This window comes from Talpa occidentalis, unplaced genomic scaffold, assembly GCF_014898055.3.
Source record: "Talpa occidentalis isolate TD23 unplaced genomic scaffold, MPIMG_talOcc4v2.1 talOcc4.3, whole genome shotgun sequence".
NCBI classification, from domain to species: domain Eukaryota; kingdom Metazoa; phylum Chordata; class Mammalia; order Eulipotyphla; family Talpidae; genus Talpa; species Talpa occidentalis.
Window position 1 is genome coordinate 38,364,289 of NW_023603184.1, and position 20,300 is coordinate 38,384,588.

Consider the following 20,300-nt stretch of genomic DNA (forward strand, 5'->3'; position numbering starts at 1 on the left):
ATTAAAGAGCTTCTGCACAGCAAAAGAGACAATAACAAAAACAAAGAGAAACCCCACCAACTGGGAGAACATTTTTGCACCCAACACTAATGATAAAGGACTGATCACAAAAATCTGCAAAGAGCTGATGAGACTCAGCAACAACAAAGAAAATAATCCAGTCAAAAAATGGGCAGAAGAGCTAAAAAAGAAACTTCTCTGAAGAGGAAATGCAAATGGCCAACAGACATATGAAAAAATGTTCAACATCACTTGTAATCAGGGAAATGCAAATCAAAACTACCATGAGATACCATCTCACACCAGTGAGAATGGCACATATTAAAAAAACTAGCAACAACAAATGTTGGCGAGGGTGTGGAGAAAAAGGAACTCTTCTGCACTGTTGGTGGGAGTGCAAACTGGTCCAACCACTGTGGAGAGCTGTGTGGAGATTTCTGGACCTACTAAACATAGAGCTTCCATATGATCCAGCAATTCCACTCCTAGGTATTTACCCAAAGGACACAGAAACATCAATTCCAAAGAACACCTGCACCCCTATGTTTATAGCAGCACTATTTACAATAGCTAAGCTTTGGAAACAGCCCAAATGCCCAAAAATAGATGACTGGATCAAGAAGATGTGGTACATATATACCATGGAATATTACTCAGCATTCAAAAAAGATAAACACATGCAATTTGCAGCAACATGGATGGCGTTGGAAGGGATCATGCTCAGCGAAATAAGCCAAAAAGAAAAGGAAAAATACCGGATGGTCTCACTCATAGCAGGAATCTAGAAAACTTAAATAAGGGACCAGGAAAATGAATAACTATAGAAAGTGAAAATCAAAATCAACAAAAAACTATGAACCAGAGACACTTTTTGGGGGTGGGGGGCGGGAGGGGAGGGATTGGGGTCAGCATGGGGCGTTTGCAATTGTATGGGGGAATATAAAAATAAAATTTATTATTAAAAAAAAAAAAGAATAAACTACAAATACATGGTACAATGTAAATGGATCTCAAAAACATCATGTGAAGTGAAAGAAGCCAGATACAAACGACCATGTATTATATTACTCCATTTAAACAAAGCATCCAGAAAAGATAAATCTACCGATAGAAAGCAGACTGTTGGTTTTTGGGGGCTGAGTATAAGAAAGTAGTAGGTCCTAATAGGTGAAGAGAACTTTCAGAGGTGCTGGAAGTTTTCTAAAATTGAATTGTGATGATGGTTACCTAAGTACAAATTTTCTAAAAATCACTCAGCTAGCACTTATAATGGGTAAATTTTAGGGTCTGAAAATTATCTTAGTAAAGTCAATATACTAACATCAGTATTATTTATATGCATTATAAACAAATTAGAATATAAGGGGGAAATATCCAAAACAACAATATTAAAAAAGAGAGAGAAAAAAAGGAAATGTTCTACATCATTAGGGAGAAAATGATAAACATTAACTGAAGGCTGTAAGAAAAAAAACCTAATTATACTGAATGAAAATCATATTCATACTCGAGAAGACTCAACATAAAAACTGAGTATATGCAAATATTCTATAAATGCAATGTAATCCCAATAAAAATAGAGATTAACAAGCAGATTCTAAAGATCATTATAAACCAATACAGAATAATTATCAGAATACTACACAAAATTATTATCTTGTAGTGGGATGGGGATGTAACAAAAAAAACCTAAGAGGTGTAATCTGTTAAATGGCAGAATAGTAAGCAGTGAGGAAACAGATGCTACAAACTGGGAAGCTGGTAAACAATTGTTACATAAAGGCAAAAGCTAAGATGAGGGCCTCCCTGGTGGCGCAAGGGGTTAAGATGCAACCTATGAAGCTTACTGCAGCCACTGCAGCATGAGTTCGATCCCCGGCCAGGGAGCAACCCACATGGCACAGCAGACCTCTCCTGACTCACCCGCTGCTCCCCTCAGCAGTGTATTTCAGTCGATCTGCCAGTTCTGTTCCCCTTTGTCTCTGGTGAATCCTCTCACCCCTCTCACCTCTGGCCTGTACTCCCGTTTTTGTATGCATAAATAAATAAATCTTAAAAAAAAAAAAAAGCTACCATGACTCTGTGGTCTTGATAATATGGGAAGCTAGATCCTGTTATATAGATCCTGTCAGTCTAGGGCAAAGTTTCTCAATCTTGGCACTTTGTATGTAAAGTACCTCCTACAATGCTTAGCACTTAGCCCAAAAAGTATTAGCTATTGTTACTACTATTGTAGTACACATTTTTAAAATTTGGAATTGTCACATTTATTACCATATTCTAATGCAGTGTTTGCCTTTGCTAGGATACAGAAAATCTTCCCATACTAGGATCAGATAAATACCTATTTTTTACATTTATTTTAAAAAATTTATAAAACTTGATATGGTGCAGGGATCAAAACATTTCTTTATGTAGAGAATCTCAACATCATTACCTTTACAACCTGTTATATCCCCACTAATATGAAGTCTACCATTTCTGAGTTTGTTTATAGGCTCTTAATAGCTAACTGAAATTAATCATGGTTGTTGAGGAAATGAGGTGAAAGTTCAATATACCAGACAAAGTTTATACCCCATAAAGTGCAGAGAAAATTCTATTTGACAAGCATATTATAACATAGACTTTCTTTCACTTCAGAAATAATTTTCAGACCCACACATTGTCAACACTCTTAACATACACACTGAAGAATATTTTAATTTTGGGCAAGAACCAAACAATCTCTAAACCTTATGACATGTCTAAACAATTCTTAGCAAATGAAGATAAAACTACGGAAGAAGAACACTCATGAGTTTAATGCTTGGAAACTCCCTATGTGCTTTTATATATGTTAGTTTTGCTTGATCACTCAGGTGGAGTAACTCTCTCTTCTCTATTTTACTGCCAGGAAGATATAGAAGGTCTGTATGGGAAATACTAATCTAATATTAGCATCCAGAATTTTTAGAGCAGAATCAATTCCACATAATTTTTTTGTCTACTTTTGTTTATCAACTTTAACTATTTTGATAAGAAAATTTGTTGAAAATGCTTAACATAGATAAAACATTAATCTATGTTGATGAGTGGAAGATCAGGGAAGGTGAAATCACAAGGTTAAACATCATGATCAAGTTGCATTTATCCCACAGACACAAGCATGATTCAATATACATGATGAATGCAGTATATTATATCAAGAAAAGTAAAGACACAATCATGATAATATATTCAACACCCATTAATGATATAAACTCTGAACAAGATGGGAATAGAAGGAACTTATCTCAATATAATAAAGCCCATATAATATAAATCAATAGCTAATATGATAGTGAAAAACTGAATGATGAAAAACTGAATACTTTCCCTTTAAAATTAGGGACAAGATAGGAATGATTACTGTCCTGTTTCTGGTTAAATTGGTATTAGAGGTTATACTAGAGCAATCAGATAATAATAGGAAATAAAAGGAATCCAAGTTGGAAAAGAAGTGAAACTTAACTATTTGTAGACAATATATTATATATAAACAACCTGAAAGACTTTGTCAAAAGCTATCAGAAACAATAAATGAATATGGCAAAGTGGCAGGTTATAAAATCAGCACACAAAAATCCACTGCATTTTTATATAAAAACAATGAACAGGAAAAAGTCATCCAAAAGGCTAACAGATACATGGAAAAATGTCTATCATTGCTTCTAATAAGGAGATAATGGTTAAAACGACAATGAGATACTACCTCACACTCAAGAGACCGGCACATATTAAAAAGACCCCAAAGAAGTTCTGGAGAAGGTACCGAAAAAAAAATCCCAATACATGGTTGGTGGGAATGTAAACTGGTACAGTCATTATGGAAAAGCAATCTGAATTTACCTTAAAAAATTAAAATTGGAAATAGCCTATGATCCAACAATCTCACTCTTGGACATCCATCAAAAGTACATGAAAGCAGCAACTGAAAAAACTATATACTCTGTGATGTTTACTGCAGCACCATTTACAATAATTAGGACATGAAGCACCCTAAATAGCCATCAACAGAAGATTGGAAAAAGAAAATGTGACAAAAGTTATACAACAGAACATTATTCAGCCATAAGGAAAATGCTGCTATTTACAGCAAAATGGAAGGCAGTTGAGGTAATTATGTATAGTAAAACAAGTCAGAATGACAAAGACAAATATTGGACATTTACATAATGGAGAATTCAGTTAAGAAACCTCCTCATAAAAACTAAAGACAAATCTCATTTAGCAAATGCTCATATATAAATAATCATGTTTACTATGAAAGGACTGAACTCAACCAGTCAAATGGCACAGAGTGGTTAGATGGACTAAGAAGTAAAACTCAATTATATGCCTCTTACCAGAGACTCACTCAAATTATAAAGACAAACATAGACTTAAAGTGAAAGAGTGGAAATAGTACTTCAAGTCAATAGAAAATTTTAAAAGGCAGAAACCATTATACTTATATCAGATAAAACAGACTCCCATCCAAAGAAGACTGCAAGAGACCAAGATGTGCATTGATATAATGATAAAGGGGTCAATATAACAATAAGATATAACTATCAATATATATGCATCTAACATAGCAGCACTGAAATACATAAAGAAAATAGTAACAGACTGAAAGGGAGATATTGACAGCAACACAATGATAGTAGGGAACTTTATTTATTTATTTATTTATTTATTTATTTTCAAAGATTTATTTATTTATTTATACAAGCACTGGGTACAGTCAGAAGCGCGGGAGGGTGAAAGAATCCACCAGGGCCAGAGTGGAGAGCAGAACAGGCAGATGGACGAAGTACACTGCTGAGGGGAGCAGTGGGCAGCAGGAGAGGTCTGCGCGCCATGTGGGTCCCTCCTCTGGTGGCTGGGGAGCAGCCGAGGATCGACCGGGCGCTGCAGAGGCTGCGGGCAGCTTAGCAACCCAGCGCTCAACCACTGGGCCACCGAGGAGGCCCGATAGTAGGGAACTTTAACATCCCACTTGTAGTAGTGGACAAATCATCCAGACAGAAATGTGGAAGCAATAGACTTAAATGAGAATTTGGATGAAAAGGTTTTAATAGATTATTTACAAAACATTCCATTTCAAAATATCAGAATACATTCTAAGTGTTCATAGAACATTCTCAAGGGTAGATTATATGCTAGTATATAAAACTAATCTTAGTAAATTTATAAAGACTGAAATCATATCAATCATCTTTTCAGATCATAATTGTATAAAACCAGAAATCGATCAAAAGAAGAAAAAGGGGAAGATTAAATTTGTGGAGTACAAACAACATGTTACTGAACAACTTTTGGGTCAATGAGGAAATTAAAGGCGAAAATTTTAAAAAGGACCTGGAGATAAATGAAAACACTATCAGAACCTATGGGATAGAGCAAAATAGTAGTAGGAGGAAAGTTTTAACAATACAGGCCTAACGCAATAAATGTAAAACACAAAGAAAAAATTAAACTTGTAGCACCATACAAACGCTGTCCTTGATGTTGACTCACTTATCCTGAACTGCATATGCTTTAATAAATTCTTGTTTGGTACTGGCAGAGTTCATTATTTCTTTTTTTTTTTTCCCCCCCCTTCAGAAAACTTGAGAACCCCAAATCCAGTAACACAGTTATGGCAACTCTGGTGGGACATTTGTTTCTTCCTTAAGTGGGACAATTTGAAGAGAGACTGGTGAGCCCGAGGGAACAACAAAAAAATTCCCATGGAAGACAAAACAGTTGGCTGTATGAACCTCTGGCTCAGGGTTTCCACAACTGGAAATAGCAGCTGAACCGAATACTGAATATTCTTGTGAAAAAACAGAAGACTGAAATTCCTGTTTAAGTGGACGTCAGAGGACTCTGACCCTACACTGGATCAGTGCTCTCACTGTCCTGCTCTTCTGAGAACAAACCAAAATTTTGTTTTGGCTGGTTATACTACTCAAGGCATGCACACCTACTATCCACCTACAGCCTACTGATTGGTTTATTACTAATTGGGTGACAAACCATTGGCCTGCCTGGAATGGAATTCAATGGCTATGCAGTCAGAACTTATAGCATTGGCTACTCCTGGGGGGGTTGGTAGATGTACTCTTGGTTTGGGGTTGGCTGCAGACAAAAGATATAAAAAGCATACACACTTCAGCTAACCTGGTTTATTTAGCACATCAATAGACCCAAGCAGTTTTATTTGTATGAACATTTCATAAGCTTCATTATAACTGGGCCAGGTACAGAAGATGCAATTTGCATCTGGATAACTTTACCAAATGGACATTAAATGGTTCCTGCCAAAATGTAAGTACTGAGCTAGCACAGATGTAAAAGGCAGTCTTTCAAAATAAAATGGCTTTAGTGTCCTGACAGTAGCCCAAGGAGGGGCACACATAATTACAAAAACTGAGTGCTGATTATATGTCACTCAATGGTTGACATAAAAGACCAGATACAGGATTATAAGGTCCTATGTTATCCCTAAAGAGTTGGGCAAATCCCTGGGGAGATTGAAACTGATCTTGATGGCAGAAATTATTAGTTGTGGTGCCGTTCTCTGGTGCGACCACCTGCTGACTGGTGCTACCACCTGCTGACTGGTGCTATCCAATGCTGACGAGCACTGCTGACCTATGACCAGCACTGCTAACCTGTATCCAGCCACCTCTGAGTGTTGTCCATTGCTTTTGATCCTCTGGCACTGCCTCCTAGTGCTATTGTGTCCACCATTGACTGTTCCAGCAGCCAGTGCTTTTCAGCCTGGCCTTTGGAGTGCTATTGTTGTCTGCTATTTTTTGTCATCTCAGTAGCTCTACCTGTGATCACCTCTAGCTGCCACTGTTAGCTAGAACCTGGCCCACTGCTTACTAGTGTGTTACAAGCTCAAGCCTCTTGTCAAAGGAACAGTGCCAACTTGCATGAGCAGCTTTACTTCTGGAATACTGCACACTGTGGGCATTATCTGGGGTAGGACAGCTAGACATTTGTGGCCTTAAAAACTCTTTTCTTTTCCCAATCTCTCTTTTGTTAATAAACCCCACTGTTGTACTCAGAGCATGAGTGGTGTCTTGCAATTGTGAGCACACGGTGAGAACTCAGTGACCTGTCTCCCACCATTGGCACTGTTTTAAGGGGGGAATGTGTTAGGCAGGAGATAGTGTCTAGTGAGTCTCAGGAAGGTCCACGTTGTTGGACATTAACTCAGGCTGAAGCTAAGTCATAATAAAGAAAAAAGCAGCATTTTCTCTGCTGAAAGTAAAGGAAGGTCACCTACTCACACTCTGATGGTGACTATCCCTATCTCTAAGAAGGAACTCCTCCCCAATACACACTTCAGATGAAATAAAGTTTTACCACTATCTAACCCTCTAGACTAACAACCCCTCTAGGCTGATGATATGGAATTTAACTTGACATAAGAGGTCACAGGCACAAGGGGATCACGAATTCAAGAGATGGAATGACTTCATTGAAAGAACAGAAAAGAAAGTACTTTAATTTTGCTGGGTTAAAACTGCTTAAATACAGCCTCCACCTCTTTCTTGGGTAGAAGCCTACAGACTCTGTCTTTGATGATGACTCTTTTATATTGAATTTCATACATTTTAATAAATTCTTTCCTGGTTAAAAAAAATACAAGCTTATTTCTAAAGAAACTAAAAAAGCACAATGAGAAATTCAATGGATGGATGGCAATAACAAAAATTAGAGCAGAAATTAATGAAATAGAAATAAAAAAAGAACTCAAAAGATCATCAAAATCAAGAGCTAGTTCTTTGGAAAGATTAACAAAATAGACAAACTGTTAGACAAAAGAGATAGAAAACACAATCAGAAAGTCACAACAGATACTACAGAAAATACAAAGAACCATAAGTAAATACTACAACAATTATATTGTGACAAATTAAACAATCCAGAACAAAGTGACAAATTCTTAAAAACATATAACCCTCTAAGACTAAATCAGGAAGAAATAGAAAACCAAGGAAAAAAATAATCAAAAGTCTGCCCTACAACAAAAGCCCAGTACCAGATGGTTTAACTAGTGAGTTCTAGCAAACTTTCGAAGAAAAATTCTTATCTAGTCTTCTCAAAAGCTTCTATAAAGTACAAAGGAGGGAAAAATTTCAAACACATTCTAAGAAGTCAACATTATCAGTTAACAAACCGGATAAGAAAATCACAAAAAAAGGTTACAGGTGAATATCTCTGATTAAGGTACATGGAAAATCCTCATCAAAATAGTAGCAAACCAAATTCAACAAAAAACTAAAACAATCATACAAATGTTTGCACGTGATTTATTCCAGGGAAGGAAAAGTGGATCAACTTATGCAAATCAAAAAACATGCTATACCACATCAACCAAAGGAGAGACAAAAAGTATATGTTCATCTCACAGACACAGAAAATCATTTGACAAGAATAAAAAATCTTTCATGATAAAAATCCTTTGCAAAATGAATACAAAAGGAATATACCACAACATAATGAAGGCCATATATGACAAACCTACAGCCAGCATCATACTCAACAACAAAAATCTTAAAGCTTTTCCTCTAAGATCAAGATAAGGATGTTCGTTCTAACCACTACTATTTAATATAGTGGTAGAAGTGCTAACAAGAACAATTAAACATGATTAGGATATAAAAGGTATCCAAAGTGGAAGTAAAACTACCAATATTTGGCAGACAACATGAAAGACATAAATTTCCAAAGACCCCAGGAAAAAGTTACTAGAAATAATGAATGCAGTAAAGCAGCAGTCTACAAAATCAGTATTAAAATATCTGTTGTGTTAGTGTAGGCAAATAATGAACTCATATATAGAGAGATCTACAAAACAATCCCATCACCAAAGAAGTGAAAGATCTGTACACAGAAAACTGCAAGACACTGTTGAAAGACACAAACAAAAGGTTATGCCTTTTCATAAACTGTAAAAATCTATCTCATTAAAATATCTTTATTACCTAAACCACTATAGAGATTCGATGCAATCCCTATCAAAATCTGAAGAGAAATAGAATAAAAAAATCATGAAATTTAAAAGAAACAAGCTGACATGAACTCTAGCCACAGGAAATGAATCCTGCCAACAATCTGAGCAAACTTGGGAACTAGATCCTTAGTTAAGACTTTAGTTGTAAATGCAGACCAGTAACCACTTTCATTTTATTTTTGTGAAACCTTAAGCAGAGCACGCAGTGAACTGATCCCCAAACTTCTGACCCATAGAAACTAGTGAAAATAAATGTGTTGTATTAAAAAAAAAATGATGAAATTTATTTGGAATTATAAAACAGTAACAAAACTCCTCAGAAGAACAAAAGTGGAGGTATCATGGTGAGATGTGCTTCCTCTCTGTATTCCTATCACCATGTACATGTCACCAAAAGTACTCATCTTTCTCATTCTTTTTTTTTTTTTTAAAGATTTATTTATTCATTTATACAAGCACTGGGTACAGTCAGAAGCGCCGGAGGGTGAGAGAATTCACCAGAGCCAGAGCGGGGAAGAGAAACAGGCAGACTGACGAAACACACTGCTGAGGGAAGCAGTGGGCGGCAAGGAGAGGTCTGCGCGCCATGAGGGACTCTCGCTGGTGGCCGGGGATTGAAATGGCGCTGCAGAGGCTGCAGGCAGCTTTGCAACCCAGCGCTCAACCGCTGCGCCACCAGAGGAGGCCCATCTTTCTCATTAAAAGGCGAGTTTTGTGTCAGTATCTTTCATGTGAAGTCTAGCACAGGTCCTTTTATATAGTAAACATCCTTATACATAGTAAACACTCTGTAAATGTTAACTTTTATCATCAGCAGCAGAAAAATTTACTTCTGAATTTACTCTCTCATCCTCTACAACTTTATGGTCACAGGTCAGCATGGTAATGACCTTATTGGCATTGCTTGTAGTACCCATCTTTCACATAACTGTCACAGAAACCTTCCTAAGATGTAAATTTGATCATTTTACTTCTTTTTTTTAAATTTATTTATACAAGAACTGGGGTACAGGCCAGATGTGTGGGAGGGTGAGAGGATTCACCAGAGACAGAGCAGGGAACAGAACAGGCAAACTGACGAAATACACCGCTGAGGGGAGCAGCGGGCACGACAGGAGAGGTCTGCTGTGCCATGTGGGACCCTCACCAGCCCGCAGGAATCAAACAGGTGCTGCAGAAGCTGCGGACAACTTCACAGCACTGCGCTCAACCGCCTGTGCCACCAGGGGAGGCCCTCATTTTACTTCTTGACTAAAAAGTCTTTCGAAGGCTCAAACCAGGGCACTATGAAGCAATCTGCAGCCACTGCAGCATGAGTTCGATTCCCGGTCAGGGAGCTAGCCCACACGGCGCAGCAGACCTCCTGACTTGCCCGCTGGTCCCCTCAGCAGTGTATTTCAGTCAGTCTACCTGTTCTGCTTCCCACTCTGTCTCAGGTGAATCCTCTCACCCCTCCCCCACACCTCTGTCCTATACCCCAGCTCTTGTATATATAAATAAATCTTAAAAAAAAAAAAGGCTCAAACAGTCCACCTAATGGATCTGAATCTTTTATAGCCACACACATAAATTTATTCATGTTCTTCCTATAACTTAGCCACATTACCTGCACACTGTGTTGTAAAGATTGAAGTACAGGGCCTCCCCGGTGGTGCAGCGGTAGAGCGCTGGGTTGCGAAGCTGCCCGCAGCCCCTATGGCGCCGGTTCGATTCCCGGCTGCTCCCCGGCCACCGGAGGAGGGTCCCACATGGTGCGCAGACCTCTCCTGCCACCCGCTGCTCCCCTCAGCAGTGTACTTCGGTCCTTCTGTCTGCTCTGCTCCCCGCTCTGGCTCTGGTGAATTCTCTCGCCCTCCCGCACTTCTGACTGTACCCAGTGCTTGTATAAACAAAAACAAATGAACAAATAAATAAATAAAAAAAAACATGCCTCTATAAAAAAAAAAAAAAAAAAAAAAAAAAAGATTGAAGTACATATCTCTGTAGTCCAGAATTATTGTTGTCATTATATTTCAAATATTCTCAATTTGCCTAACTGCCAAGAAAACTAAATTTGATTCAATTCTATGAATATTTACTATTTTATCTCCAACTATACTAATAGATGATATATTTTAATTTCCTAAGCAAAGTTTCCAAAATGATAGAGCAGAGAATTTCTGAAAGCTTGTTGCTATTCTTGGCAGGATTAGAGGCCATGAATTATTTCAAGATCATAAATAAGGTTTGCATATAGAAATCAAGATGTTTCAACCATCTTCACACAAGCGATTCTGAGCTTCTATGTACCAGAGTTTGATTCTCTGACCAATGCTTCTCTTCTAGTGTTTTTTTTTTTTAAGTGTTTTTCTTATGTTTTTTTTTTTTTTTTAAAGATTTATCTGTTTTATACAAGAACCGGGGTACAGGCCAGATGCGTGGGAGGGTGAGAGGATTCACCAGAGACAGAGCGGGAAGCAGAACAGGCAGACTGACGAAATACACTGCTGAGGGGAGAAGCGGGCGCGACAGGAGAGGTCTGCCGCGCCATGTGGGACCCTCGCTGGCCAGCCTGGATCCAACTGGCGCTGCAGAGGCTGCAGACAGCTTCACAGCACAGCGCTCAACTGCCTGCGCCACCAGTGGAAGCCCTCTTCTAGTGGTTTTATAATAGTAATGTTAAAAGATTTCTACAAATTTATAAACAAAATGCAAAACAAAACAAAAACCAAGGCCAAGCAGTCTTTTATTTGAAAATTGATAGGTAATAATAACATTAAGGCCCCATTTAAGAATTCATCTTACATAAAGACCATGGTTGTCATTACACACACACAGACACTCACACACGCACACACACAACTATCTTTTATACAAATTTTCTTTGAGATCAATTTCGAATATACATCTAGGTTATTATTCAGGTGGTTATTTTCTTAAATTCCAGAAGCCTCATGCTCACTTTTAAAGCTAAATTAATACTTGTACTCTGGTAGAGAATGTCACATTCATTGATAAAATTGTCTACTTATTCCCTTCAAAAACATGGGAAAATGAACTGCATCCTAATTTTCATTATCTTTATCTATAGACTTCTGCCTTCTTAGATCATGTTAATGATTTCACTTCATTACATTAAGTTTTGAGTTATTTATATCTAGTATAAAATCAGATTAATAAATCATCAAAAAAAAGTAATGGGACTCCAATAGTGGAGTCCCCTTTTAAAGGTTTCTATTTTCTCTCTAAATTAGGAAAAAAGACCACTTGTTAAATATGAAAGAAAAGAAGTGTGAGGTTTGAAGAGAAGGAGGAAAGTTGAAAAAAATTTTTTTAAAACAATAGGACAAGTTAACCCAGGAAATACAGTAGGATACCAGAACAGTATTGAGGGTTCATTTGAGACTGATTCACATTAAATTATAACAGTGAATCTGCCCTGTTAAAAAATATGATCCAGCAGTACTTAGCTATTAAGATGCAGGTACAGAGAAAGAGGTCCTTCCAGAGTTGGGATTTCATTGCATTTGCAGAACAAAAGAGTATATCTCAAATACAGCTAGTTTTTTTCCAAATAATTTATTTTTATTTATATCTTTTACATCATTGTGTATTCCCCATAAAATTCCCGCCACCAGTTCACCCGTGAACTATCACCACAGTCCCTTGTGCTCTTCTCTCCCGTTTCGATCCCTTTTCTTCCCTCTTTCTCACAGAATGTCTCTTATTTATGGTTGCCTGCTAGTTTTGTTATTATTATTGTTGTTATTTTTTCCTTCCCTTATATGTTTCCCCTATATTCCTCCTATAAGTGAAACCATTCGATATTTTCCTTTTTCCTTCTGACTTACTCCACTGAGCATGATCCCTTCTAACTTCATCCATGTTGCTGTGAATGGCATGAGTTTATCTTTTTTGATTACTGAATAATATTCCATTGTGTATGTATACCACATCTTCCTGATCCAGTCATCTATTTTTGGGCATTTGCGTTGTTTCCATAATTACCTATTGTAAACAGTGCTGCAATAAACACAGGGGTGCAGGTATCCTTTTGAATTAATGTTTTTGTGTCCTTTGGGTAGATTCCTAGGAATGGAATTGCTGGATCATATGATAGCTTCATTTTTAGTAGCTAGAGTTTTTTTTGTTTTTTTTTTTTAATGAACTATGAACTCTAAACAGGAGAAAGAAGATGAAAAAGGATACTATGACTAAAGTGATTGGGATAATAGCAAGTAAAGAAAATGATAGTTGTCATTATTACTAAGCATGGTCTTCCTGCCGTGATTTCATGAGTATAATCAGTATCATTTTTATTTATCTTGCTCTTTCACTAGATTGAGCTCTTTGAGGATAAGAAGAGTGTGTTTCTTCTCAAAGCCAGGCCCAGAAGCTACCATACTTTAAATAACTTATTAAGTCAATGAATCCTTATTAATTCAATGAATCCTGCTTTCAAGTTATCCATAAATTTTATATATATATATCTCCCCTCCCCCCCAGCTAGGGCATTGTAAAGGTGGGAAGGGCACATTGCAGGTTCTCTAAGATCCCATGCAGGCGGGTAAAGGAGGAGAGTCTTGGAGCCCTCTGGCTTTTTCAGTCTTTTATTGATTTTACCAATGTAGCTGCAGGAAGGGCCAGAGCAGGTTCTCTATGACTCAATGCAGACGGGTGAAGGAGAGTCCTTGAGCCCTCAGTGTCTTTTTCAGGCTTTCATTGGGTTTACCAGGTACACGGCAGGCAGGGGTACCAGGAGGCCAGGATGCCAGCAGGCCTCCCAGTACCCAGCAAATCTTCACTCTTTCTGGGCTCTCTGGTGTTCTCTCATGGCCTCTCTCATTCTCTCTGCTCGTTTCTTCCACCACTGCTACTCATGCTCTTTCACTTGTTCTCTCTGCTTCTCTTTCTCTCCTCTAGTCTGGTGTCCCCATAATGCTGCCCTTATAAGCCCAGTCTCAGCCCAGGTGTACCCACCTATGTACGCCCACATCCCACTCCAGGTGCCCATCATCAGGCATACATTTAAGACCACAGGGATCCATCATCAATCCTAATGGCGGGAAGGCAGAAAAGCCTGACAATCATTTACCCTACAGGCATTATAACCTTAATAATTCAGACAATGTAGACATTTTCAAGAAAAGTACTATGAGCCACTATCAATGCAATGATAGAAACTTGCTAAGTTTCTGTTACTAGCTAAGAGCAGACTGATGAATTTTCTAATACTGTAAAATGTAGAATTAGACTAAAGAAGAAAATGAATTGACACATAAAACATGAAAACTGAGAATATTTTCCTATTTTTTAAGGGTTCCTGCCTCTATTTTTTTTATCTTTTTAGTACCCTAAATGTTTTATGAAATGAGTAATCTGAAGCATCACCTACCCTATTCTTAACACATACATGAGTGAGGACTTCAAAGTAAATTCTTCAAGGACACATAATCTGAGATTTGTCCAGGCATATAAACTTCCTCTTTGTTTTTGGCAACTGGCATATCCCAAAATAATAATGCATTTTTCTTAGTTTCTTAGAGCTATGGAGTTTTAAGAGTTCGTTATATTTGTGGGTATAATTTTTAAAATAAAACTTTTTTTGTTACTGTTTAAGCTAATAAAATGTTTATTTTAGAGTATTCAAAGAGAAATTTGTAGTTAGAAGCTCTGATTTAACAGTAGACTACATAAGCAATCACAGCCTTAAGTGGAAGCAATGCTAAAAAACTTCTTTAATACATGGGTTGTTTGAAAGTACATATATTTCCCCAGAGAAAACATGTCATCATGGGACACCAAGTCTCCAGTTTGAAGCACTAAGTTATACCTAATAAGGTATTAAAATGGCTAAACCTCTAGGTCCAACATTTTATGGGAAAATGTTTCCATGAGTTCTTATCTGGAATGCCAAAACAATCCCTCATTGCTCTCACCACCTGTATTCTAACCAGTGGAAATCAGAACAGGATAGAAGACAGGTAAAGGGGATTTTAGATAGTAAAGAAAAACTTAAAGAACAGTAAGATACTTCTTAGTCCAGTTTGACTCTCCATCACTCCCATTTTTCCCAGGAAATGTCATGTCTCTACTCTCAAATAAAGTACATACACTTTCTGGACAGTTTATGTCTTTCCAAGAGACACTACAGAAAAAAGAACACCAGCTCTGGTTGCATCCACATTCTCAACACCTTTGGTTTGTAAAACAAGCAATTCAATGAAAACAATTTGTTTCATAATCATTAGACACTGAATCAGTTGAGAGGGATGGCTGAAAATATAAAAGAAAGAAAATGTAAGAGAAAGAAAGATGTTTGGTTCCCTGAGAAAACAGGACATCATGAGATACAATCCAAGGCAGTGTGTCTGCAAGCGGCAAGGGAAAATCTGGCAAGAAGTCAAGATTTTCTTTACCTCTATGCCTTTTACTTTAGCAAAAGTTAAAAAGATATATATTATCTATATGGGGAAAGGCCAAGGTGAATCCAATCTAACTACATTTCAGAGTAATCCCGGTAGAGACATTTCCATATAACTACTAGACATTTTCTCTCATTTGTCTCACAAATACCTCAAAATAAAATGTACAAGATTACCTATCAAGGGGCCTCCCTGGTGGTGCAAGGGGTTAAGCACCGCACTATGAAGCAATCTGCAGCCTCTGCAGCATGAGTTCGATCCCTAGCCAGTTAGGGAGAAACCCACATGTCTCGCCCGCTGCTCCCTTCAGCAGTGTATTTCAGTCGATCTGCTTGTTCTGTTCCCCACTCTGTCTCTGGTGAATCCTCTCACCCCCACATCTCTGGCCTGTGCCCCAGCTCTTGTATGTATAAATAAATAAAAAGAAACAAAATTAAAAAATAAAAGGGATGGTTTTCTTCATTTCTTCTTCTTCAGATTTATTGTTTGTATATAGGAAGGCTACTGATTTTTGTGTGTTGATTTTGTATCCTGCTACTTTCCTAAACTGATTGATTAGTTTTAAATGTCTTCTTATACTAAAAATCAATTCAGAATTACCTGAAACAAAGGACCCCAAACAATATCAAGTATATACCAATGAAATGTAAGGTAGCCTGGCTGCTCTTCTACAGACTTAATCTTATACATCCAATACTCAATTCCTGACATGCTTTTGTCTTTAAGGCAACAAAATTACTATAGATATTAAGAGTGTATTACCTTCATGATGTTAACTAAATCTGTTTGATAGTAGCGATCCTGGTGAGCATTTGCTGCAGCTAATGTAAGAAGATAATCATTCCTTGCGTGGGTAGCTTTGGAATTACACTCAGATCGCCGGGCTTTTAACTAAAATGTAATGGAAGAAAAAAGTAAGTGTAGATTAACACTGCACTGCAAAACATATGAGGATACTACTCTTAGTTGGTAATTACTCTCCAACAAGAATAAAGGTAACCTTGCAGAGAAACATTTACCTGCATATAAAAATTACACTAGTGGGCCTCCCCGGTGGCGCAGCGGTTGAGCGCTGGGTTGCGAAGCTGCCCGCGCCCTCTGCGACGCAGGTTCGATCCCCGGCTGCTCCCCGGCCACCAGAGGAGGGTCCCACATGGCGCGCAGACCTCTCCTGCCACCCGCTGCTCCCCTCAGCAGTGTACTTCGGTCCTTCTGCCTGCTCTGCTCCCCGCTCTGCCTCTGGTGAATTCTCTCACCCTCCCGCGCTTCTGACTGTACCCAGTGCATGTATAAACAAACAAACAAACAAATAAATAAATAAATAAAACATGCCTCTTAAAAAAAAAAAAAAAAATTACACTAGTGAGGGCCTCCCTGGTGGTGCAAGGGGTTAAGACGCAACCTATGAAGCTAGCTACAGCCATTGCGGCACCAGTTTGATCCCTGGCCAGCCAGGGAGCTACCCACATGGTGCAGCAGACCTCCTGACTCGCCCACTGCTCCCTTCAGCAGTGTACATCAGTCAATCTGCCTGTTCTGTTCCCTACCCTGTCTCTGGTGAATCCTCTCACCCCCCACACCTCTGGCCTATACCCCAGTTCTTGTATGCATAAATAAATAAAATCTTTTTTAAAAAATTACACTATTGAGGAATTAAATAAACAGTAACCAGAACTGTTACACATGACAATAGTGTTTTTAAGTATTTGTTACTTACATTTAAGCTATTTATTAAGAATTTTGCTCACTTAATTCAGATGGGAAAATTAAGTGCTTTTATCTTCAAAAAACATAAGTCTTTTGGAGTTAGAAAATAGTTCTGAAAAAAACCAACATTCCTAATGTGTTCAAGAACTTTAGGTTGCTAGCTAGGAACCTGGTAGCCATGGGCAATCACTCAGCTTATTCATCAGATATTCTACAGCTCGAGAGTCTCACAGTAAAAAAGTGACTTGAATCTGACCCAGGATATCTGTTCAGAGGTCTAAATCTGAGTAAAATGGAATTTATAGCGCTTTCAAAAACTTATGCACTAAGTCTCTTGGCTGACAGTTATAGACAATAGACTAATTAAGCTGGAAAATACAGAAATCTATCTCTGAAGCACTCTTGAGAAGCAAGTGGTGCCCAAAGTACCACACCTGGGTGAAAAGTCCCCATGAATGGGGAGGGAGAGTTCTTCTCTGAGTTAATGACTTTCAAGTGCTTCTTGAAATAAAGTGGAAATGACTGACCTCTATTCTCAAAAGACCCAACTCTTTTTTTTTTTTTTTAAGTTATTTCAGGTATGAAATAATTTTCATAAACTCACCTTTACACTTGCCTTCTGTAAACTGATTCTTGATTGGAAAAGACTAAGTTTAGATCTATAATAAAAATAGAAAAGTAAGTTTAATAATAAAATGACCACATTACAATAAAAGGACCAAATATTATAATTACTATTTTTTTAAAGTGACCACTTACCACAACACTATGTTAAAAGAGAACTGAAAAGTGGAAAATCAAAAGCAATGATTTTTCTTTATTTTACTACAGGAAGAATTTAATATTACGGTGAAAGAGAAAATTAGGGTCTATAAATTTTAAAAATATCATGAATGGCAAAAACACAATTTGACAAATCCAGTAAATAACTGGTATTGCCTAAAAACAAGAGTCATTAAATTATAGGTTATTCCCAGTATCAAACAATTTTATACACTTTAGTTCCTGCAAGAAAGGTTAGAGAAGTCCAGGATAACCAACATAAGCAGGCTTTCAGGGTCACGTGTAACACCAGTAAAGCATTCCATAATATGATATTGACCATGTCCAAGAAAGCCCTTAATTCCATTATTTCTTCAATTGAGAGTTCTTGTGCCTGCCTGTGTGCCCCCTCCACTCCGAATACAGTGAGAAAGTGCTTGGACTCTGTTCTTTGATTTTGCTCTATCTAATCTTCTCCCATTCTGGTATCCTTCTTTTCCTTAAAAACTTTCATTTTGGGCAAGGAACCATGTTCTCACTATCAGTAGTAAAAATAATTGGTTTTTACTCAAACGACTTGAGATAACCATAAGGAGGAAATCAACAGACAAATGCTAGGGAACAACCAATACTCTCACAACAGGGGATTGTTGAGGCTGCAATGTTTGTCTTGACTGCAGAGTCATGGTGATTGCCATGGGAGAATTCAATGCATGTGCTGGCAGCTATGCTGTAATATGAGGTAAAGCTGCAGACCACTTGGGATTGGAAGACTGAGCAGCGATTCTCTGTAGAACAAATGTGAAGAGGATAGCCTCTCCTGAATGAGAGAAACATTCAAGGGATATGCACATAAGTATCCCAACTACTTGCCTACTGTTAAAAAAAAAAAAAATTGAGTCTTAGATATCCCTGTTATCTTTAACCTTGCCCTAATATTTCATGGAGTTTTTGTTTTTATTAATCAGATTCAAAAAGGATGAACAACAATTTAATCTAGAAAAGAAGCAAAGGCCACAAACTTTAAAACTTGAGACTGTTCAGGGTTAAGAAAGGATATATTTGGGGCATTCCCACATTTTGTTTTTTCTGTAGTCATTTTCTAAATAGTCTGAGTTGCACTTGGATTTTCCAATCAAGCTTCTGGCTTTGGCTTCATTTCCTAATATTCATATATTTCTTGAGTGTTACTAAATTAGGTATTAATAATATTAAGAATGCAGTTCCCATTCTCAAAAATTATAATCAAGAACAGGATATATACAATTAATGAACTATATTGCACACTCCTATGCTTCTTTACTTCCAAATATTAATGTTCTGTAAGGTTCCAAACTTAACTTCTCATCTCATTTTATATATTTCATCCATACAATTATCATCTGATAGACAACTGACCCCCAAAGCAAGGTCTTCAGGCCCAAATTCTCATTTGAAAGTCAGATATTTAACTCTCTGCCAAGTATATTTGACACCCTAATGTCCAAAGGTTTTTCAAAATCTACATATTCAAAGTGGAATTCATCCTTCTTCCCTTCAAATGGCAACTTTCTCCATCCGATGCGCTCTGCTAATGGGCTCATCTCATCATTTATCAAATCACATATCAAAACACTCTGCACTTCAGTTTTTACTTCCCCTTATTTTCTTTTTCATTTCTACTGAGAAAACTCATATTTACTCTTTAAGAATGCCCAAATTTCATTTCTCCTATAAGATTTCCTTTTTCATTAGGCAAAATTAATCTATTTTCTATGCCTATACAACAGTATTTTCATACAACTACTGTAAATAAATTAGCTACCAGGTGAATGACTTTAGGATAATTTTTTGAGTCTACTCTGAATAAACAAATCATAAAGTTCCTTTTTAAACAGATCTGTCTCTAAGTCCAGGCTTTAAACTCCTTGAGGGCACAAAGCTTATCTTACTCATCTCTCTATTTTCAGTATCCAGTATAAATTATTCAATAAAGATTTACTGAGTGAATGAATATAAAGATCATTTTTTACTCTGTAGTTGAATTAGTTTTATTATTTTTTTTAATTTTAGTTATGCATATAAGAACTGGGGTCTAGGCCAGAAGTACAGGGGGGTGAGAGGATTCACCAGGGACAGAGCGGGGAGCAGAACAGGCGGATCTACTGAAATACACTGCTGAGGGGAACAATAGTGAGGCAGGAGAGGTCTGCTGCGCCATGTGCATTAGCTCCCTGACTGGGGATCAAACTCAAGCTGCACTGGTTGGCAATAGCTTGATAGCACTGAGACTTTAACCCCTGTGCCACCAGGGAGGTCCAGTAGTTGAATTAGTTTTCCAGAAAAGTTACACACTGAACTAAAATGTCTAATTTTCTGTACCCCCTTTGAATTTGGGACTTATGAGAATGGAATTCCTTCCGGTTAGC

The 20,300-nt window shown here is 37.5% G+C and overlaps 1 protein-coding gene across 3 annotated transcripts in view; it reads right to left on the reverse strand.

The window, feature by feature from the left end:
* FCHSD2 (FCH and double SH3 domains 2) overlaps positions 1-20,300 on the reverse strand; it is a 255,934-nt gene that overhangs the window by 75,917 nt on the left and 159,717 nt on the right. For all 3 annotated transcript variants that reach the window (XM_037522929.2, XM_037522930.2, XM_037522931.2), the window contains 2 exons: positions 17,735-17,789; positions 16,186-16,314 (listed from right to left, as the gene is read on the reverse strand). In XM_037522929.2, the coding sequence (XP_037378826.1) occupies positions 16,186-16,314; positions 17,735-17,789 (184 nt within the window). The remainder of the gene's footprint in view (positions 1-16,185; positions 16,315-17,734; positions 17,790-20,300) is intronic.